The sequence below is a fragment of the Jaculus jaculus genome, chromosome 8 (genome assembly GCF_020740685.1).
Source record: "Jaculus jaculus isolate mJacJac1 chromosome 8, mJacJac1.mat.Y.cur, whole genome shotgun sequence".
Classification (NCBI taxonomy): Eukaryota; Metazoa; Chordata; class Mammalia; order Rodentia; family Dipodidae; genus Jaculus; species Jaculus jaculus.
In genome coordinates this window covers 83,064,985-83,087,883 of record NC_059109.1, presented here as the reverse complement: position 1 = coordinate 83,087,883, position 22,899 = coordinate 83,064,985, and the positions used below count along the sequence as shown (strand labels likewise).

Here is a 22,899-nt window from a genome sequence, read left to right as displayed (position 1 = left end):
CAGGCCATAGAGCAGTCTCAAGGAAGTCTGTTTGGGAGGCTGGTCAGGGATAAAGTAGTAGTCCCTTTTTGCCAGTTGCCCTCCACCTGTGTAGCTGAAACCTTTTTCCCTTCTCTCTCTAACACTCAGGCCTCCTACACTGCTCCCAGTATGGAGTCCCCCCTCTGGTGGTACTAACAGGCAGTGGCTTTCCTTCAGTGTAAATGCTTTATTGTCATCTTAGGGGGAGTTCTCAGACAGAGTTGTTGCATGTCATGGTTGGTATGAAGAGCCTGACATTTCATACTTGGAGACTTTGGGACCCATGGTGATCAAGGCATGTTCTAATGGCACAGCATGTTAGTGCTGGGACCCCTTCCCAGTCTCCCTTTCCTCCGTCTCCTCTCTAGCTGTCCTTCCATGGTTGGGATCGGGGGCAGATGAGTCATGCATAGGCTGTTCTTGTCCCCCAGCACACAGCTCCCCTCAGAACTGTCTTCACTGTAACAATGTACCATCCTCAGCAGTCAGCTATTGCTCTTTCCTCAGTTAAGAGTTGCACTTGGGTGGTTAGCACCACATCTAGGAGGGTGCTATCACCCCCACCCCTCCAATGTGCAGTTGTCATTTTCCTGCTGCAGAGGGTTGCTCTGCTTAGTTTCTGTTGCCATAGTTCAACAGTGGGTAAATTCTGACCCTTTTGGCCCTGTGGCTCCTCAGCCCACTTTTGCTTGGCCTCTTCCCCCAACCCTTAAATTCAGGCTAATGTTTGGTCCTATGCTACATTCTATCTGGTCATATACCCCCTGTCCAGCTGGGCTCCCCCAAGAAAACCACTGGAAAAATAGTGGCAGTCTGTTAGGTTTTCAGGTGGGGCTCTTTAGACTTCCAGTCAGTGTCCCAATCCTAAAGTGAATCTCCAGTGTCCCTGTCATCTTCCTATGCTCCACCCTTTCTCTGGGGCTGGAAGGCCAGTAAAGGGGTATTGTCATAGGAGCTAACATACCTTGGTCCTGGGTTGGGACCACAGACACACCTTTAGTTGGAAAGAAAGTCAATTGCAGCTCTCACTGAGTGATTGGTGCTGACATCAATGGCAGTGACCTTGATTTCGGTGTCGCCAAACTGCATGGCAGCACGGATCTCACGGCGGCTGGGGGACACACCATCTGGACAGTCTTCAGTGGGCTCCAGCTCAAGGCTGAGTGCACCACACTTGCGCACACCAGGATCGGTGATGAAGCATGCATCCTCGGCTGCGCAGCAGTATAGGTTGATGAGCACACGCCGCTGGCCGGGGCGCGCAGGGCAATAGCTGCGCCGCACCTCCTCGCCCAGAGCCACTGACTGCTCAGCAGCCACAAAGCGCTCAAAGACGTCAGTGCACCAACGGCGTCCATCGCGAACCAGTAGTTTATCAGGTGGGTGACGGCCAGCCACAAAGCGGTTGAGCACACCCACACCATAGGTGAGTGGTGAGCGGCGCACCCGTACCACACCTGGTGCCTGGCCAAAGAGCACTGCTCCCTTGAGGATGGTAAGTCCCACGTCGTGGGGGACCACAACACGCAGGCCACGGTTGCCCAGCGATGTCTGCACAGCATGCTGCAGCACAGCTGACTCGGCAAAGCCGCCCACCAGGAACAGCAGCTTCACACCCTGCACCTCTGGCTGTGCTAGCAGCGTCTCTGCACCGAACAAGGACAAGGTGGGTGGGGAGTGGAGGAGGGAAAAGATACAGAGGCCTTCATTTCAGTACAACTGGCACCTCTCCTCCACCTGTATTTCTAAGGCAACTAAAAACCAGTCCTCTGATAGGAAACACTGAGCACTATCATTGAAGGTTCCTAGCCACCCCCAGCCCTGCTAACCCCCTCCCCTAACACTCTACCTCCATCTCTTTCCCCCACTCCTTGGAGGGTAGGGAATTGGGACATGTACTGACACTATTCAGGACAGTGTGCCTGCTCTAGACACTTATTTTGTACATGGGGAAATGGAGGCAGGCACCAGGGTTCTTTAACCAAGCAAGACCAAGGATTCTCTTAACCACCACACGTTGCTGCTTCTGGTACTAACAGGTGATTCTGGGTCTTATTCCCATGTAAGGATGCATGATAGCTTCCAGGCATAGAGGAGAGGAATTATTTCCACAGTTGGTTATAGAGAACACAGGCTCATGCACTCACCTATGTGCTGGATGATTCCACTGACCGTGGGCTGAAATAACTCATTCATGGCCTCACAAGACATGCGGAGCATCCCCTGTGAGGACCACTTTACGAAGTTCACACTGTAGGTAGTGAAGGAGTACAGGTCTGGGTCAGAGCCCAGCTGCTTGTCACAGCTTATAGTCTGTGGTCCTTATTTCTTAGCCTTACTTCCTAGTTCTTTTGGGGATGTTCAATAGGGAGGCAGCTTTGCATTGTGTGTGAAGGGTGGACACCTGCCTTCAACCCCACTCTGCAGTCTGCCCCCGTCCTAGGTGTGAGGTCCCACAACTGCCCTCTCGTCCACTTTGGGTTGCAGAGTTCTCATCCCAATGTACCTGTGCCTCCCCCACCCCCCTGCAGTGGTCACAACCCTTTCCCTGCCTCTGTCTTGGTATGTGTATAACTGACCAGACAGATGCACTTCTGCCAGCTGGGGCCTAAATCCCCCCTTGTGGGGGTCAGTCACATCATCAAATATTGCTTGGGCCTTGACTCCGAGCATACCTGCTTCTGCGCAGGGCAGTCTCCACATTGTGGCCTCGTTGCTTGCGGTAGAAGTCAATGAACGAGAAGGGAAGTGAGATATTCAGCGCACCTGCCCTGTGTGGGCCTGCTGTTCGTTTACGGGCCTCAAAGGCAATTGTCAGGTCCACCCAGGCTGCAGGCCGTTGTCTTTTGAAGGTGGTGATGAAGTCCTCCCCGAATATGCGGCAGAGCAGCTGCTCAAAGGCCAAGTCCACGCCAACTGCACCATAGGAGCCACCTGCAGTGGGCAAAGGTGTCATTGCCCATCTGGCCACCAGGGGGATATGGCAAGACAAGCACGATGACATAGCGCTGTCTACTCACCAGATGCTTTGTAGAGCTCCTTGAGAGTGCCATGGGGCTGCTCTAGCTGGTGCACCGTCAGGTCCACAGTGCCTCCCCCACAATCTGCCACCATGTAGCGGTCTCCTGTGGTGGACACCATAGGTAAACACTCAGAATCTGCCTCTCGCCCTCAGTCCTGTGCCCCCCAGCTACCACTCCTACTCCAGGCCTTGAACTTAAGAATCTCCAACCTCAGATCACCAAATAAGAGTAGAGTGTGGGGAAAAATGGTTTGACACTATGCAACTTCATCCACGGATCACGATAGGGACATGGCTGTGAATGGGATGGGGTATAAGCAACTGAGGGGAATACAAGGTTTGTACAGGGAATGGAAGAATGAAACCTTCACCCATCAGTTGAAGGGTCTCAGCAGAAGCCATGAAATACCCCAATACCCTTACCTGCTTGCATCTCTGCCCACAGTTCTCCCACGCCAGACTCCACCAGGAATGTACGGCTGTGACGGGACCTCCTCAGCTGCTCTCGGGCTGAGGTTGGGAGACACTGAGGTTTGAAGAAGCTACTAGTTTCAACCCCTATGCTTCCCATCAATGCTGAGCAGGGACCCTGAAGGAGCAGGTGCTCCTGAAACCCCCTAGCCACTCCAGACAGCCAACAGGACAGGCAATGTTCATCCCAAACCCGTGGCAGCCTAAGCAGCTGGATGAGATATTTCTAGACACGTTACCATCCCTTTGTCCAGGGGGACTCAGGCCATGGCACAGTCAGGCTTAGGTTTTAGAGGTGCTGGTTTGGGGACAGTTCAGGGTTCCTAAAGAAGTTCAGGTCAGGCGTGGTGACACACAAGCACTAGGGAGGCAGAGGTAGGATTGCCGTGAGTTTGAGGCCAGCCTGAGACTACTTAGTGAATTCCAGATCAGCCTGGACCAGAGCGAGACCCTACCTCGAAAAACCAAAAACAAAACAAAAAATTCAGGACTTGGGCCTCTATCATAGGAGATGGCATTTGGGAGGATGATCAAGGTTGACCACCACTGTCATTGGCCTCAGTGCCTGGGTCTGGCAAGCAAGAACTTGGGCTGTTGAGGGGTGGGGTGACAACTGGTACAACAGCTGCTTAAAGGAAAGCTCATGATGAAGCTGGGGGCTAAGTCTCCAGGCTCCATGAGCATTTGACCTTCCATCAGCGACTGTCATCAAGCCCAGCACTGGACAGCAACTTGGGACAGCTCACCATGCCGAAAGCTGGAATCAATGGAGCGGCGCTCACCCAGGCGCCCACCACCTGGATTCCGGCAGCTCAGGTCCATGAGCTGGTGTAGGCGCAGTTTTCTACAGTAGACAGAGGCGGCTTCAGGTTCCAGGGCAATGAGCAGTTGTTCAGCATTTTCTCGAGACACTAGGCCAGCCTGGGGATAAGTGGTGGGCAGGACAAGGCAGCACCATGGGCATCCATATAAAATGGCACTCTAGGATCTAGGTGTTAACACCTCTTCCCAATCTATGCTAAGCCTTTTAGCACCTTCATGAGGCATGTAGCTGGAGCTGCCTTGCAGCCACCCTGAGATCAGGTTTGGGGAAGAGCATGGCTATGCCCAAGGATCCAACAGAGGGTCTGTTCCCTAGTAAGAGATGGAGGACCTGTAGCAAGGTTCCCATTCCCAGTTGCAGAGCTGGCCATCCTAGCACTGGCTATGATGTAAACAAGGATTCTAGCAGTGGGGTTCTGGTGTAGTAGACCAGAGGGATGGTGGGGTCCACTAGGCTGGTGTCAGATACTGGCCACAGGCTGCTCCACTTGCAAAAGAATCTGCTATAGCAGGAAGGAATCTGAAATTCTAGGTGCCAGACCAGCCAGTAGAGGGAGATCAGCACAGGGCCAGAGAGTCCTTTGGGAAATATTTTGGCTCTTGTGGGATTCTGACCAGGTGGAAGAGTAGGAGAAAGGGAGGGATGGAGACTTCCTGATCAAGGCCAGCCCTCTCTAAATTTGTAGCAGGAAACAATGGGAAATGGGAAATGGGCAGGAGAGAATGGTGGAGAGTGTTCTGGTTGGGGACATCTTGATTCCTGCAGTGGAGGAGACTCACTGTACTTAAAGCCAGCTTCTTTCAGGGACAAGCGTAGGCTCCTACAGACATGTCACTCGGGGCATGCCAGGATCACAGATGTGGGGGAGTTGGTATCTCCAAGGGGGCGTACAAGCAGGCTTGAGATACTTTTTGGATGTTTGACGGTCTGTTTCCCCCAGAGAGACTAGTGTCTAAACCCACAACTCCAGACCTCTGGGCATCTCTGTAGTGGGAAGAGCAGCACATATTGGTTAGAATCACCTTCCTTCCTGGGTAAATAGTCCTTTTCCTGTGGTGAAGAACCTACAATGGCTGGGGCAGGAGTGAGGGTGCCTGAAAGTATTGATGTAGGCGGAAGTGAATGTCTGCTGCCTGCTGCTGGTGTGTTGGCTGCTATTGTCATAGAGCTGCTTTGCTCCAGTTGTATGTATGGGAACCACCTCACTTGGACTTGTGCCCTTCCCATGCCACTAGCAGCCAGTGGCAGGTCAGTATGGACCCTTGGCTCACTGTCGTGGCTAATTCAGTGCCACAGTCCTCCTTTATGAGCTCCTGGTGGGACCAGGCTGAAGCTAGACTATTGAGACCATGTCCTTGCTCAACACCCTCCTGTCCTGATTCCGCATCGTTTCTCCCAAGATCCTGTTTTCAATAGACACATGCACAAGGTTCTCCAATAACTATCTTATGATCCGCTCCTTGGAATCCTGATAAGATACTGTCTACTCCGGCCTGTGGTCTGTCCCTGTTGACATGCTCCTTTCCTAGACACATCTCCAAAGTCCCCCACAGGGAAGGCTGGAGGTCTTCTGTGATAGCAGAGGAGATGAGGTACAGGCCATTTTGAAAGGGGGCTTGCTTGATTCCTTACCAGGTAGGCAGCCTCCCGCATGAACTGCTTGGCTGGCTGTTTCCAGATGGCAGGCACTGTCAACACCCAACGCACAGTGTCCTTCTCCAGAAGTGATGGACTCTGCTCCCTCAGCTCCTGGAGTGGAAGGCAGTGAGGGGACAAGTTTGCTGTGGTCACGTTTAGCCCTTTTTGGGAGCTTGGAGGAAGTCAGCCTCAGAAAGTCCTTCCTCCACCTGGCTGGCCCAGTGCAAGTTCTTTAGACACGAAGACACAGGACTGTGACTAGCAGTGACCATCCATTTTGTTGGGTAGGGGATAGGATAAGGGGAGAGGTCCCTAACCTAGTCATTAGAGAGAAAGGATAGCAGCAAACCTGCAGGGCATGTTCCTTGAAGAAGCGGAGGGCATGGGCGAACACCTCCAGGGCCAGCATCTTCTTCCCATTTACTGCCTCTAGCTGGGTCTTCAACGTGAGATCCTGGCGGGGACACACATGGAGTCACTCTGCAGGGAGCCACAGTTCTGCCCCGTTTCTTGACAACTGCTAAAACCACCCAATTTCCTAGAGTTTCCTCTTTTTTAATTTGCTCTGTCCCCAGCCATTCTTAGTCCTGCTGCTGTCCCATCCCATCCTCACCTGGAGTCTCAAGTGTGTTAGCTCTGCCTCCAGTGTCTGAACCCCACCCACCAATTCCTGCTCCCTTTGACGCACTCTCTCTTGGCCCATCCTCCTGTCTCTTAGCTGTACCCCATCCTCCACTAAACCTGCTCTTTCCCTTTTAAACTCTGCCTCCCAGGCAAGACCACTGCCTGAGCCACAGTGGCTCACAGTGGCGCTGTGGATCTTCATCTTGAACTTCTCAAAGTAGAGCCAGTCCCGCGCCTCCTCAGGGTCTAGATCATGGTAGTAGTCACGGGCGGTGTAGCCAAAACTGTGAAAAGCTCCCTCTGGGGTCAGCAGCAGGCAAGTAGGGGTCTTCTGGTGGGCCACACCTGGATCCCCGCCCTCCCATTTCCTGTGGAGGCACAGAGGGTCAGTGGCAACAGTGGCAACCTTCCTATATATAGTTAGGGACTGGCTCCAGGGACAGCTGCATAACCTTGAGCAGGGCACCATATCTTTTTGTCGTTGTTTATTTTTATTTATTTGAGAGTGACAGAGAAAGGGTGAGAGAGAGGGAGGGAGAGGGAGAGAATGGGTGCTCCAGGGCTTCCAGCCACTGCAAACAAACTCCAGATGTGTGTGCCCCTTATGCATCTGGCTAACGTGGGTCCTGGGGAATCAAGCCTTGAACTGGAATGCTTAGGCTTCACAGGCGAGCGCTTAACCGCTAAGCCATCTCTCCAGCCCATAGCAGGGCACCATTTCTAAGCTTCAACTTTCCATCTATTAAGTGAGAATAATGAGGCTGGTTTTGGTGACTCAAGCCTATAATTCTAGCACTTTGGAGAATGAGGCAAGGAGGACTGCCATGAGTATTTTGGCTTCAAAAGTGAGTTCCAGGCCAGTCGAGGCTACAGAGTACATGTTGGGGCTGGAGAGAAGGCTCAGCAGTTAAGGAGCTTATATGCAAAATCTAAGGACCCAGGTTCAATTCCCCAGTACCCACATAAGCCAATGTACAAGGTCCTACATGCATCTAGAGTTTGTTTACAGTGGCTGGAGGCATGCACCCTCTCTCTGCCTTTTTCTCTCTCATATAAACCAATATTTTTTAAAAATAGTACATATCTCTTTGGGTTAAGAACAAATAGCACATACTTGAATCTCCACAAATGCTTACTGCTTCCCCTTGGGGTACTCCCTATCCATGGGCCCCTGTTCCTCTTCCTCAACCCTCATCTATTTGATCTCTCTCCTTCTGTTTTTTTTAATTTTATTTTTATTTATTTAAAGATTTTATTTATTTCTTTTTTTCTTTTATTTAATTTTTATTAACATTTTCCATGATTATAAAAAAAATACCATGGTAATACCCTTTCTGCCCTCCACACTTTCCCCTTTGACATTCCATTCTCTATCATATTACCTCCCCACCTCAATCATTGTACTTACATATATATAATACCTAAAGATTTTATTTTTATTTATTTACTTATTAGAGTCAGAGAGAGGGAGAGAGAGAATGGGTGCACCAGGGCCTCTAGCCACTGCAAACGAACTCCAGACGCATGCTCCACCATGTGCATCTGGCTTACATGGGACCTGGAGAATTGAACCGGGGTCCTTAGGCTTTACAGGCATGCACCTTAACCGCTAAGCCATCTCTCCAGCCCTATTTATTTCTTAGAGACAGAGAGAGAATGGGAGCACCAGGGCCTCTAGCCACTGCAAACGAACTCCAGATGCATGCACCACCTTGTGCATCTGGCTTATGTGGAACCTAGAGAACCGAACCTGGATCCTTAGGCTTCATAGGCAGGTACCTTAACCACTAAGCCATCTCTCCAGTCCTTTCTTTACTTTTTAAAAAAATATTTATTTGAAAAAGAATGAGGGTGCTCCAGGGCCTCCCAATGCTGCATACAAACTCCAGACACATGTGCCACTTTGTGCATGTGCTTTATGTGGGCACTCAGGAATTGAGCCCAGTCCATCAGGCTTTGCAAGTAAGTGCCTTTAACTGCTGAGCCATCTCTCCAGGACCCCTCTCTTTATCTTTATCAGGATCTCACTATGTAGCCCAGGCCTTGAACTCCCAGTAAACTCTTGCCTCAGCCTCTCAAGTTCTGGGGATTACAAGTGTGTACCACTACACTTAGCTTTTCCCTCCCTCCTCCTCTCTTTCTCTATCCTGCATGTATATGTGTGTGTGTGGTATGTGTGCATGTGTATGCATGTATATGTTGGTATATTCATGTGTGTGTGTGATGTGTGTGCTGTATTCATATGTGTATGGGGTGTGTTTATATGTGTGTGGTGTATTCTTCATGTGTGTATTGGTATATTTGTGTGTGTTGGTGTACTCGTGTGTGGTGTGATATATTCATGTGTGTGGTATGTTGGTGTGTATTGGTGTATTCATGCATGTGTGAGTGTATGTGTGTTGGTATATTCATGTGTGTATTGGTGCATTCGTGTGTGTGTTTTGTATTCATGTATGTGCATGTATGTTTGTATGCTGTGTTGGTTTATTCATGCATGTGTGGTGTATTCATATGTGTGTATGTCTTTGTGTGTGGTGTATTCATGTGTGTGGTATATTCATGTATGATGTTAGTGCATTCATGTTTGTGCGCCCATGCGGTACCCTGTGTGTTTGTCTGCAGTGGCTGGAATGAAATATCAGGGGTGTCCCACTCCATCGCTTTTCTGTCCATTCTCTTTCAAATTTTTAAGAATTTTACGTAGTTATTTGCATGCACATATGCATGCATACATGTGTATAGGCACATCAGGGTCTTCTGCTGCAAATGAACTTCAAGCACATACACCACTTTGAGTCTAGCTTTATATGGGTGCTAGGGAATTGAACTCCAGGCTTGTAGGTTTTGTAAGCAAGTGCCTTTAACTACTGAGCCATCTTCTCATCCTCAGCTGTTCTTACTTGAGCTGGAGTATCTTACCCAGGAGCTTCTTTCACAAGCTCCAGTGATTCTCCTCTGACACTGGGGTTACAGCCATGCAAGCTGTTTATATGGGTCCTGAGTATCCAACCGGGTGGACTGTCAGGCCCTTATGCTGGCACAGGAAGTGTTCACAGCCATTTTATGATTATCTGTATGTGATTCACATCAGTAGTCATGTCCTAGAAGACTATGGGTATGTCCCTAAAACCTGAATGAGATCATGAATCTCAACACACATGTAGAATATCCTGTCCCTATCCCCTTTTTTTGTTGTTGGCCTGGTGAACCCTTGTCTCCTACTTCTCCCTTCTGATGCTGTGAGCATGCACCACCTTGTGCATCTAGCTTTACATGGGTACTGGGGAATTTAACCTGGGTCCTTTGGCTTTGCAGGCAAGCACCTTGATGGCTAAGCCATCTCTCCAGCCTTCAAGCATTTCTTTTTTTCGTTTTTCCTTTTTTTGGTTTCTCAAGTTAAAAGTTTTACTCTACCCCAGGCTGACCTCAAACTCACTGCCTCCCAAGTGCTGGGATTAAAGGTGTGCACCACCATGCCCAGCAAACGTTTCTTTTATATCATTTGTGTGACTTGTTAATCTCTGAACCTTCATCTGCTTGTTTTCATTTCCTATGTTGGGTCTAAGAATCTGCTTCCAGAAACCTCCCTCATAAAGATTCCAGTGCTAGTTTTCAGAGAACAATCCTCGTCAGACTTTTGTTTGTTTGTTTGTTGCTGTTGTTGTCGTTTTGTTTTTGTTTTTTTTTAGTTTTTTGAGGTAGGGTCTTGACCAAGCCCAGTCTGACCTGGAATTCACTATGTAGTCTCAGGGTGACCTCAAACTCACAGTGATCCTCCTACCTCTGCCTTCCGAGTGCTGGAGTCAAAGGCATGCACTATCACACCTGGCTCTTGCAGCACTTAAAAATTTGTTTTCAGGGCTGGAGAGATGGCTTAGTGGTTAAGGCATTTGCCTGCAAAGCCAAAGGACCTTGGTTCGATTCCCCAGGACCCACATACGCCAGATGCCCAAGGTGGCACATGTATCTGGAGTTCATTGGCAGTGGCTGGAAGCCCTGGCATACCCATTCTCTCTTTCAAATAAATAAATAAAATTAAAATATTTTTCTTTCTTTATTCATTTGAAAGAGAGGAAGGCAGATAAAGAATAGATGTACCAGGGCCTCTAGTTACTGCAAACTCCAGACACATGCACCACCTTGGGCATCTGGCTTATGTGTGTTCTGGGGAATTGAACCTGAGTCCTTAGGCTTCAAATGGTAAGTGCCTTAACTGATAAACCACTTCTCCAGCCCTCTTCCAGCACTTTTTTTTATCATGAAAAATGAGAGAAGGAAAATCTAAAACCGTCAAGGGAAAAAAAATTATATAGTTCTGTACTATGGAATACTTTACAACTTCTCAAAGAAAGCGAGTGCTCTCTATGTGGTGACATAGAATGTCTACAAAACAGTGTTGTGAGTTTATTTATTTATTTGAGAGAGAGAGAGAATGGGCTTGGCAAGGCCTGTAGCCACTGCAAACAAACTCCAGATGCATGTGCCACCTTGTGCATCTGGCTTACGTGGGTCCTGGGGAGTCAAATGTGGATTCTTAGGTTTCATAGGCAAGCACTTTAACCACTAAGCCATCTCTCCAGCCCTATTGTGAGTTTAAAATTAAGCAAGCAGTGCATGTGCCTCGACAGCCACATGTACTAAAACTGAAATGATCCAGAGATTACCATGGCTCAAGGATGCCATGCAAGTTTGTGGAAAACCCCATACTTAAAAACTGAAAATTTAAGCTGGGCGTGGTGGTGCACACCTTTAATCCCAGCACTTGGGAGGCAGAGGTAGGAGGTTCGCCAAGAGTTCGAGACCACCCTGAGACTACATAGTGAATTCCAGGTCAGCCTGAGCTAGAGTGAGACCCTACCTTGAAAAAAGGCTGGAGAAATGGCTTAGTGGTTAAAGCATTTGCCTGCAAAGGTTTGATTCCCCAGGACACATGTTATCCAGATGCACAAGGTGGCACATAAGTCTGGAGTTCATTTGTAGTGGCTGGAGGCCCTGGAGTGCCCATTCTCTCCCTCTCTCTCACTGCCTCTTTCTCTTTTGCTCTCTCAAATAAATAAATTTTTTAAAAAAACCTAAAAATTTAGTCAGGTGTGGAGGCTGAGGTAGGGGTCATCATGAGTTCAAGATCAGCTTGGGACTACAGAGTGGATGTCAGGTAAACAAAATAAAAACAACTGAAAATTAAAATAGTAATGATAATAATGAATGGGACAGGAAAGATGGTGTAGTGGATAAAGGTGCTTGTTACTAGGGCTTGCCATCCCTGGTCTGGTTCCCCAGTGCCCATGTGGGGCCAGATGCAAAATGGTGCATGCATCTGGAGTTCATATACAGTGGCTGGAGGCCCTGATGAGCTCATTCTCTCCTCTCAAATAAATAAATATAAATACAAATAATTAGAATGCAAACTGTATGATGGCTTCATCCTCCCTCCATGTTTTTATTTATTAATTTATTTCCAAGACAAGGTCTTGCTATGTAGGCCAAGTGGGTCTCCAACTCAAAATCCTCCATCATTAGTTTTCCAAGTACTGGACTTAATAGGAATGTGCTGCCCCAGATAGCCTACACACACACACACACACACACACACACACACACACACACACTTTTTTTTTTTTTTTGAGGTAGAGTCTCACTGTAGCCCACGCTGACCTGGAATTCACTATGTATGTAGTTTTAGGGTAGAGTTAGCCTATTTTAAAAAATGAAAAACTAATTCATTTTTAGTTGAAACAGGGTCTCAGTTGGCCCAGGTTGGCTTTCAACTTCATATGTAGCCATGGATGACTTTGAGACCTGTCTTCATCTCCCAAGTTCTGGAATTACAGGCATGCACCACTATACCTGGCTTAGCCTACCTATTTGCAAAATATATGTGTGAAATAAAATGCATGTGTGCGTGTGTGTGTGTGCATGTTTCTATACAACTGGAGGAAAAGATTAATGTAGCCTACTGCATGTTTGTTATGTCTCAGTATAAAATTAGAAATAAATCCTGAGCTGGAGTATAACTGGGCACTTGTGTAGCATGCTTGAAAACCTGGGTTGGGTCCCCAAGACTGTAACAAATAAAAAAAATCAATCAATCAATAAAGCCCGACATTTCCTGCAGAGGATAGGAGTGCTCCAAGTGAGAACAGCACCTTGGATCTGAGGCCCACCCTCCAGCTTATGTCCTAATGGGGAGCCCCAAACTAGGGATGGAAAGGCTCTGAGAAGATTCCATGTCTTAGGTGAACCCCTGCCCAATATCCCAGCCCAGCTGTCCTACCTCATCATGTGGATGGCCTCAGGATCACTAGCAAAGCTGAAGGCATAGCCACTGGATGTGGTGCCGAAGTCAATGGCCACCACCACAGAGAAGGGCGCTTGCTGGGGGACTCGGGTGTCTGGTTTCTGCAAATCCAAGACCTGGAGTCAGGGAACAGCTAGTGGGAACTCCTCCTCTCTGCTGGCTGTGGCCCAGAGCAGCCTTGACCCATTGCCATCAGCCTGCCTGCCCGCCTGCTTCCTCTGCCTCCCAGACTCCAGGGTGAGACCCGGATATACCAGCAGCTCAGATAGCCCAAGCCTCTCAGTCCTGCTAGTATGGGGCAGAAACTCCTGCTTTCCTGTTTCCAGCTCACCTGATTTCTGCACAAACAGCTTCAGCCCATGCCCATCCTCATAGCCTGACACTAGGTGGGGCCCAGCTGGGAGCAGTGTTGCTGTTCTGGGCTGCTTTCTAACACATGGACCTCTGTGTGCTTTACGTTTTGCTTTTTATGACACAACCCAGACTGGTTTGTGGAAGTGAGGAGAAGTCCATGTGCATGGCAGTGGCCCCTGATTTCTCCTAGGCCAGGCCAGGACTCCCTAAGCTGAATGACTAGGACAAGACCATGCAAGGTGAGTGGTCTAGGGAGGCTGTGGGTAAGCAGGCTATGCCCTGGAAACTTTAATAAAGCATTTTCTAACCTCTTTTTTTGTTTGTTTGTTTTTCGAGTTAGGGTCTCGCTCTAGCCCAGGCTGACCTGGAATTCATTATGTAGTCTCAGAGTGGCCTCAAACTCATGGCGATCTTCCTACTTCTGCCTCCCAGAGTGCTAGGATTAAAGGCATGCACCATCACACCCAGCTTCTAACCTTTTTTTTTAAGCAATACATCTCTTCTCCCTCAGATAGGACCTTGATTAAGTGCAGGTGGGGTTGGCAAGAAAAGTAAGTGACTCTGGGAAGCCCCACCACAGTGTTCTTAGGACCTAGAAAAATTATATGGTTGCTCACTATCTGCCCAAGCAGGATAGCCACAGTAGCCCCTGGGTGTCATCCTATCACATGGAAATTCAGGAGTAAGTTAGCTAGGGATCACTTCAGTAAAACTATCACCCCTGCAGTCCAGGGCCACATGGTGCATATGAATAGAAAGTGTAGGAACAGGAGGCATGGTGGTATGCTCCTGCTCCTTCCTCCTTCCCTGGCCAGGCCTGGTCATGGCTCTACCAGGCACCACCACCCTCTGAACCACCCAGGCCACCTATTCCCCACCCAACCCCCCTAGTCAGGGCTTACGGGAGACTGTGAGGGTGTGAGAGGGGCAATGCCACAGCTTTCCTGGGTTCTTGGGGAGCCGGGTGGGCTGGACACTGGGGACCGTTCTGGACTGGAGCCTGCAGAGAAGAGAGGGCAGGTCACCTTGGCACAGTCAGTGCAGGAGGACAATAGGCGTGGCATGTAAGGTTCTCTACACTAGCTGAGCTTGGCTGAGGCAAGGGACCATCTGCTGGGGAAGGAAGACTGGAGGGGGTAGGAAGAGCAGACATGAGGCAGAGAGGTAGGGCAAAAGCCTGTCTGGATCATCCCAAAGCATCCTTTCCTTGGAGGGTGACCTGTGTGTTTCAGTTGGTCACACTGTGTCCACAGCCCCCTTCAGACATACAGTGGGGCCATAAGGCAGCAGAGAGGTATCATGTAGTGGGAAAGCAGAGCCCAGAGATGGAAGGACAGGAGCAATGGGGCAGATGAATTTCTATTGTGTGGCTGGAGAACTACAAACTCAAGAGCTGGGAGGTGGGGTAGCTGGCTCAGAGGTGGGTTCTTCCTTTCTCTCCTAAAGTTGAGCCACATGGTTCTAATCAAGACTTGAGGGAGTTCCCTCTCCTCCTCCTCCAAGGGCTATCGACAGGCCCAGCTGGATGTTTGGGAAGGACCAGGAGGGGAAGGTAGCCCAACCCTGAGCCAGTGGATGTCTGCAGCACTAGGAATTCTGATCTCATGCCCCATCACCCACTCCCATGTACACACATCACACCACAGTTAATATTTGGGGGCAGACGGCTCACTGAGACCTTCCTGAAGCACTGGACTGGGCTGGAGGTGATCCCAGGCCTGGTTTGAAGTACTGGGCACTCATGGGGCAGGAGGGAAGGCCTGGCTGGACACTCATAAGTGGTGCCAAGGCAGTGGCTACTATCATATTGAACTTCACGAAGGGTCACAAGTGGCAATACTGAGGCAATACTGACACCCATGGATGGGGACAAGGAGGCTGGTCAGAGAAGCACAGTGGGATCTGGCATAAAGACATAGTCAAGTCAGTAAGTCTGTCTGTCTTCACCCCAGGGCAGCACAGGAATCTGTACTCCTTCAGCCACAGCCTGACCAAGTGACTCCTGATAAGGCCCAGCCTTTGCCAGCCCTGTAATAGCCCAGGAATGTATGTGAGGGGCTGGGACTGAGAGATTCTAGGAAGTGCCTGGGCAGGGCTGAGTATCAAAGGGGCAGGGACATGGCCACCACATTCTAGGCTTCCCTTCCTTGGGCAGCCAGCATAGGCTGGGCCCTGCCACCAGCTCTAGTATGAGAGGCAAAGTTGCTGTGGCTTGAGCCTGGGAAGGGAGGCAGGAAGGAAGGGCCCAGCCCACCAGGTCTTTGTGAATGGACTTCCTGAGGAGTGTCCCTGCTGGCCTCCCACCCCTGCACAGAGTTTGCACTTAGATGAGGTCAGCCGCACAGAGTTCAGTGCTCCCATGTCCACCTGCAGGACACTCAGCCCACACAAGTACTGTGCACAGGAATCCATCTACACACAGATACACCTACCCATATATTCCCTCAGGGCCCTGTGCACACACATGCACACAACATATGCACAGTTTTGTGAAGACAGGTCCTACTTACACACAAGCATGTACACAGACACATACACAGGAGATCGGAGCAGATTTGCTTTCTGCACCCGGACTATTCCTACACATACGTATATACTCATGTACACAACAGAAGAGTTCTGGAGATAGATCTTCCCTGTACACCTCCCTTTATTTACACCTATATACAAACACCTGAGTGCAAGACCCTCCTTGCATATGTGGGCACCTGTGCATATACAAGAATGTGCTCAGAATAGCTTTTAGAAAATTCTGGTGGGAGAGGCACATGTGGGTCATGGGTCAGTGGGCCCATGCAAGTGAGGGAGCAGGGTGGTAAGTGGGGAGGACAGAGAAACAAAGGTCTTACCGATATACAGCCCCTGCAGGCCCATCTCTGGAACAGCCAGCATCCTTTAAGGCCCTGTACCTGTCAACAGGAACAGATGAGCAGAATGGGATTTACCTGTCTTTTCCTTTCATTGAAGGCTTATTTATGCTAGTTATTTACCTTTTTCTGGAGTCATTTGAAGCTAATCCCAGACACCATGTTGTTTCACTCATACACTGTTTAATATACCTCTGAGAAGAGTCTAAAGACTTGTGAAAAACATCATCACTGTTACAATGGCTGACTAAATTCCTTCATCATAGCTGAAGTTGTCCTTGCAGGCCCAGCTTAACTCAAATGTAGCTTTGTTTTGTAGGAATCAAGACCCTCCTCAGTGCTTTGTGGCTCCTGCTCTGTGCCAGGTGCTGAGGGGCATCAGTGATTTAGAGTTGGACTTCCTAAACTTTTTCCACTCATGACCTCGTTTCACCTGAGAAATTATTATGCAGTCCTGAGGGTGTAAGTATATAAAATAGGTATACAAATCAAATATTTCCTGAAAACTGTTAAAAATATTTTAAAACAAAACAATTCTTTTGTGTACATAAAATTTTACCACTTAATAAACATGAAAGTAAATTTGCATAATAGTGAGATGGATGTGCTTGTTTATTCCTATACATAAACCAGGCATAGTGGTGCACATTTTAATCCTAGCACTCAGGAGGCTGAGGTAGGAGATGCTTCATGAGTTCAAGGCCAGCATGGGGGTGCTACAGGGTGAGTTCCAGGTCAACTTGAGTGAGACCCTACCTTGGGGAAAAAAAAATTAAATTTTAGACAGATGTGGTGACTCATGCCTGTAATCACAGGCCTTGGGTAATGGAGGCAGGAGGATCAGGAGTTCAAGACCACCTTGAACTACACAGTGGTCATGAGGTTAGCCTGGGCTATAAGACCCTGTCTTAAAAAGAAAAAAAAATCTTGAGTCATTGCAGATTTGATACTGCAGGATATATACAGCATCTTAATATTTTTCAGAGTTGATCAATATTTTGATTTTATAATTGTCAATATTGAGAATGCTGCTTCACATAAGTACATAGTACAAAATGACAGAAGAATCTTTAGGGACATTTCACAAATTGTTGGACATTCTGTTTTAATCCCCATCCAAAATTCATTTAATAATTTTTTTAATGAAATTCAAGGTAGCAACTCAAATAGCATTTTCAAAAATCAAATATTCTGGCTGGGCATGGTAGCACACGCCTTTAATCCCAGCACTCAAAAGGCAGAGGTAGGAGGATCACATGAATTCAAGGCCACCCTGAGACTACATCAAGAATTCCAGGTCAGTCTGGGCTAGAGTGAAACCCTACCTTGAAAAACAAGACAAAAAAACAAAAACAAAATCAAATATTCTGGGGCTGGGAGATGGCTCAGATGTTAAAGGCACTTGCTTGCAAATCATGTCAGCTAGGGTTCCATTTCCCAGTACCCACCTAAAGTCAGGTATACAAAGTGGCATGTGCACCTAGAGTTTGCAACTGCAAGAGGCCGTGACACACCCATATATACTTTCTCTCTCTTTCCTCACAAACAACTAAAAATATTCTTTTAAAAATCAAACATTCAAAAATGAACAAAACCCAAAAATCATTCTAGCACAGTAAAATTCAAACATACCTTAAGTTGGGGCTGGAGAGATGGCTTAACAGTTAAGGCACTTGCCTACAAAGCTAAAGGACCCAGGTTCAATTCCCTAGTACCCATGTGAGCCAGATGCACATGGCACATGCACCTGCAGGTTTTTTTTTTTGCAGTGGCTGGATGCCCTGGCATGCCCATTCTCTGCCTCCCTCCATCTACGCCTCTTTTTCTGTCTCAAATAAATGAATAAAATATTTTAAATTTTTTGGTTTTGGTGTTTCCTTTTTTAAATATTTATTTATTTGACAGAGAAAGAGGATGGGGGGAGAGAGAGAAAGAATGGGCATGCCAGGGCCTCTAGCCACTGCAAAGGAACTCTAGACATGTGCACCCCCTTGTGCATCTGGCTTACCGTGGGTCCTGGGGAATCGAACCTGGGTCCTTTGGCTTTGCAGGCAAACACCTTAACCACTAAGCCATCCTTCCAGCCCAATAAAATATATATTTTAAGATACACTAATTTGATACATGTTGAGAAATGATGTAGGGAAATGTTAGAAGTATTGTTTTCTGTAATTAAACAATTACGTTTCTATAAGCCGAAAACTTTACTTGGACAATAAAAACACTGCAATCATAACACACGTAGTTTTAGAAGTGTTTTGTTGTCATTGTGTGATGTGATGACATGCACAGTGCACATATTGTGTGTTTAGAACAGGCCTACAATAAAGTCACCTGATGCAACATGGGTCTACACTGCCAGAAATACCTCAGATTCATTACATGTTTGTTTCTGAATTAAGTTTTGGCTGTTGCCCATTCAGAAAACTTTTATTGTTGCTAAATTTTCAAGACCTACACATTCAATTATTGGACCTCATTAGGGGTTGTGACCCCATGGTTTAAGAAGCCATGATCTAGAGACACTGTTCCTGTCCTGGGTATGGACAGCCTAGTGGGGATATTGAACATAATTAGTCAATAACAGATAATTTTGTGAAGGTAAACAGTACTAAGGGCTTGGAGGTGGACAGCAGTGTGGGAGAGAAGGACCGAGTTCAACCTTCCTTTAGACTTGGTTTATATGCAGGATAACAGCTGACCTTGAAGGGTTTGCAATGGCAAGGTGGGGAGGAGCATGCCTTGGGTTTCACTTTGAGATGCCCTTTGGCTGCATGGGAGGGTGGATTGCTGTGGGACAAAATGGAAGCAGGAGCCCAGGTGGGCTGCTATAGCTCCCAGCTATAGATAATGGGGGCTGTATGCCTGAAGACTCAAGGAGACATTGCAGAGACAGAGTTAAGACTAACCCAGCTGACCAGACTTGTTATGGGGGGTGGTAGTTAGGAAGAAGACATCAAGGTGGAGAAAGGGCAGGTTGGCAACAAGAAAGGGCAGAGTTTGAAGTGGAAACTAAGAAAATATACCAAGCAACCAGGTAATGCATAATCTCTGAGTTGGAGATGTACATTGAGAGTCATTGTCATGCAAGGCTTGGTAGGAAGTAAAGAAAGGAAGGAAAAGAGGAAAAATGACACTTAAAGACCAAACAGGTAGAGGTGGGCTGGCAGGGGACTGAGGACTGTCCTGTGGCTTCATGAAAGCTACAATAAGGGGTGAAGCCATATACTTCAAGGACATCCTTAGAAACAATGGCAGACATCTCCTCCCAAAGCAGGTAATCCAGGTGAGGCTTAGCAGGAGGTGAAATCTGAACTAGCACTGCTGAGAAGAGGAACAGATATAAAGGCAGTAAGTGGAGGGAGGCGAGGAAGGATATTTATTTTGTTTTGCAAGACTGAAGGAACTTGAACTTGTATCTGTGAGATTCTGAGGGCCAGGCTCTAGGCAAACACTTCCAAATCTGCAACAGTTCTGTTTCTCAAAGTGTGCCTTCAGGACAGGCAGCAGTGGCACCATTGGTCATTCAGGGGGCTTGTAGGAATGCAGACATGAGGCCCCCCTCCTGACCTGCAGAATCAGAACTGATTCTGATCAAGGTAATTCAGACTTCTCTTAAAGTATGAGCAATGCTGAAGTGTCTGCTTTTGTCCAGATCTATGAACCTGGCTTCTCTAAACAAAGGCAGGGGCTGCACAGGGCCCGCTGTCTCTCTCTTTGTAGCCTCATCAGGAAGTTTTGCTAACAGAAAACAAGCAGACACAGAGGTGGGCACCAGCACACCCACACCCTTGCTCATTCACAAACCCAGCCCCACCATAGACAAACTTAGACTCCCACATACACATGTATGTTCTTCATGGCTGGCACCCTGGAGATTTCCAGGTACTTGCTGCCCTTCTGCCCTTTATATTACTAGGGGTATGCAGTAGGTGCTCAGGGATCAGAATCAGGGGAAAGATGGTGCTGGCTATAGGCACAAGACAATGCTGAGGAAATGGCCTGTAGGAACCTTGGCAATCAGAGCAGGTGCCCAGATCAGAATGACAGAGTGGTATGCTACAGCTGGATGCCACAAGCTCAACAGAGGTGGCACTATGTCTCCTTTATCAATTCTGAATTCACTGGCATAGTGCTGGTAGCGTGAAGGCAGCCATGGCTAGGAGTTTACACCAGAGAAACTAGCAGACTACAAATCTTTTTTTTTTCCTACTCCTCAGGGAGTCTGTCTGTGAAGTATTTTTACCAGCCTGCCCTGGATCGAAGTCATAATTCTTCAGCAATATGTACTGGACATTTCTTTGTAACAAGTTTGGGGCTAAGTGCTAAGAAGTACCTTGTTGAATGAATGAATGGATTTTCCTGGACCAATCTTATTGGACCTGGAGAAAAGAAGACTGAATTGTCACTCTTAAACTGAATTCCAGGCCACAACCTCATTCCTATACTCTCCCCAGCTTGCTGAAGCTTATTAAATTTTATCTCTTGATGTGAGACACACAGTGGCCTAAATTGGTGCCTCAGGGATACCAAGGCCTTATTACATACCTGATGTGACTGTCATGTCCTCTCTGTGTGTCTCAATGTCCTTCCCTATGCAATGGGTGACATTGGGTACCTGTAAGAACCAACAAATCCAGGTGTGGAAGGTGAGGGTCAAGGGAGGGGTTGCACATGTGTGGGCAGTGTTCTTTCCTTCACCATGTGGGCTCTGAATCTCCACTTGTATAGTTTTGGGGCTTACTGAGAATTTTATTTTACTCATCCTGAGGTCTTTGGGAAAGAGGTAAAAACTGAATCAACTTGTGTTAAAGAAGTGAGAGGTGGGGTAAAGGGAGTGGTAGCCATGCAAGGGTATACACATACCCCATGTGTCTTTGAGACCTCCCCACCATACACAAAAACATTTAAGAATATTGATCATGGTGCTCAGGACAACCTAGCTCCCAAAAGCTAGGTCTGGACAGAGTCCAGACTGCTGATATCTATGAGTTTGTGAGTAACTGGGTGGGACAGTTTGGTTTACCTAGAAAGTAAGTTCATTTGCTGGCAGCAAGTACATGCCATTGGCTTCCCAACCTGACTGTTCCTCTACCTGTGCAGAGACCCTTAACCTTGCCTATAGACTGGTACCTCACTCTTGGTCTCATGTTGACCTCTAATCTTCAGATTCACTCTGACCCATGGCCTTGACTCCCATCTAACAGGCTATGCCTAAAGACCAGGACAGGACATAGTCAAGTACAGACTCACAACCAGAGACTTCCAGTTTCTCACAAAAGCCTAGGACTTTTTGCCTGACAGAATTCTCCAAGAACCTCTTCCTGGGGTGTGGTACTTATGCATTTATGGTCCCTGGAGCTCTGCAGAGTTGTAGTGTTGCTGGGTTTCAGGATTCCACACGATGCCATGAGAACAAAAGGCCGGCTCAGATCCCAATGATTAGATCCGCTCTCCCTGTCCAGTGTTGTCTACTTAACAGCAGCCTGCCAGTCCTTTATTGGAACAGAACGTCAGTGAACTGAGTGAGGCCACACAGGCATTTCTTCCAAGCACTATATGGGCCAACCAATAATGCCCAAAGGTCAGACCAGAAATGACATCTAAAGAGCTGTTCCGCAGTATTTCTAGAATGGAGTCCTCAAGGAGAGGGGAGCAAATGAGACTATGAAGTGAAGAGGCTACCCTTCCTGTGCTGGGCTTGGAGTGACAGAAATGGTCTCCCCTGGGGCCTCTTTGCCATCAACTTTGCTTTCCACACATGCCCCACCCTCTTGGGTCTTCATCATGGGAGCAGCCAATTCACAAACAACCTCTGTCCCACAAAGACCTGAAACTTTCCCATCACTGCTCACTATCTCCCATGACCTCCCTCACCTTTCATGATCTTCGGGGCCCATCTGCTCACTGCAGTCCTAGTTAAGAGGTCCTTCCCTCCCTTCTCTGCTCCACACAAGCTTGCTCCACAGGCAGATTCTTGGCCCCTATGGGAGCCCAGATCCACCCAACCTGAGATGGCCACATTGAGAGAGATCTGAGGTCTGTGGCACATCCATACCCTGCCCACCCAGCCACTCTTGCAGAATGGGACTAGAGTGCCTATGGCCTGTGAGGCACCTCCCAACACACATGCATTCAACCCCCAATCTCCACCTCTAGGCCTAGGTAGTGCGTCCTTAAAACTAACTCCACGGTGCAGGCCCCAACCCCACAGGCTGTAGGGCTACTCCCCCAGTTACAGATGTCCCTCCAGCCCCAGCCTTGGCAGCAGCGGTTGTGGGGTCCCAAAGCCCAGATAGGAGCTGGGTGCTGCCACAACTGCCTAGTGGGCCCACAGCCCCGCTGTCTCGAGGAGCTTACAGATCTGCTCCCACCCAGCCCAGGAGTCTGGAGTTTTCGTGGGCTCTCAGCGCACAGCCACAGACCACCAACCTCCGCGCCTCTCTCCACCCCCTGGGAGCCCCGCAGCCCCTGCCCCAGCTCACCTCCGCCCTCCGGACAGCTCCACCGCGTCCGGTCGCCTGGATGCCAACTCGCAGCCTTCGATGCGCACCCGGTATGGCCCGCGCCGCCCACCGCGCCCGCCGCCCCCTCCCCCAGGCCGGATGGCCGCGCTCGCCGCCCAGATGTGCGAGGCCGGGGCGGGGCCTGCTGCGCGGCCTCTGCCGAGGGGCCCAGCCCTGTCCTCGGCCCCTCCCTGCGCCCCTCCTGCACCTCCCCAGCTCCGTGGGCAGCCCAGGGGGTGGGAGGAGGCTGAGAGGGAAGGAGACGGGAGGGAGGA

At 48.6% G+C, this 22,899-nt stretch overlaps 1 protein-coding gene across 4 annotated transcripts; it reads right to left on the bottom strand.

Annotated features, from left to right (window-relative positions):
* Nucleotides 1-193: 193 nt before the first annotated feature.
* On the bottom strand, nt 194-22,690 carry Hspa12b (heat shock protein family A (Hsp70) member 12B). Of its 4 annotated transcripts, none has more exons than XM_045155942.1 (15): nt 22,604-22,665; nt 21,372-21,613; nt 20,667-20,736; nt 16,101-16,160; nt 14,154-14,251; nt 12,874-13,013; nt 6,781-6,967; nt 6,325-6,429; nt 5,970-6,086; nt 4,261-4,435; nt 3,467-3,553; nt 3,042-3,146; nt 2,697-2,955; nt 2,169-2,272; nt 194-1,667 (listed from the first exon to the last, which is right to left on the bottom strand). In XM_045155942.1, exons 4-15 carry the CDS (start codon nt 16,141-16,143, stop codon nt 1,018-1,020), a joined length of 2,070 nt encoding a protein of 689 aa, XP_045011877.1. In that variant the 5' UTR covers nt 16,144-16,160; nt 20,667-20,736; nt 21,372-21,613; nt 22,604-22,665; the 3' UTR covers nt 194-1,017. The 4 variants fall into 4 exon arrangements, with proteins under 4 accessions (XP_045011877.1, XP_045011878.1, XP_045011876.1 ...); XM_045155943.1 differs by having other exon boundaries at nt 21,457-21,613; XM_045155941.1 differs by lacking the exons at nt 20,667-20,736; nt 21,372-21,613 and having other exon boundaries at nt 22,604-22,690.
* Nucleotides 22,691-22,899: the final 209 nt, after the last annotated feature.

What these genes read in the sequence shown, in the direction of transcription:
- Hspa12b (XM_045155941.1), bottom strand. Translation starts at nt 16,143, where the DNA reads ATGCTGGCTGTTCCAGAGATGGGCCTGCAGGGGCTGTATATCG. An exon ending in GAGGCCATCCACATGATGAG is followed by an intron (nt 6,968 to 12,873) that starts GTAGGACAGCTG and finishes GTGCCTCCACAG; the next exon opens with GAAATGGGAGGGCGGGGATC. An exon ending in TCAAGGAACATGCCCTGCAG is followed by an intron (nt 6,087 to 6,324) that starts GTTTGCTGCTAT and finishes CTTCCACTCCAG; the next exon opens with GAGCTGAGGGAGCAGAGTCC.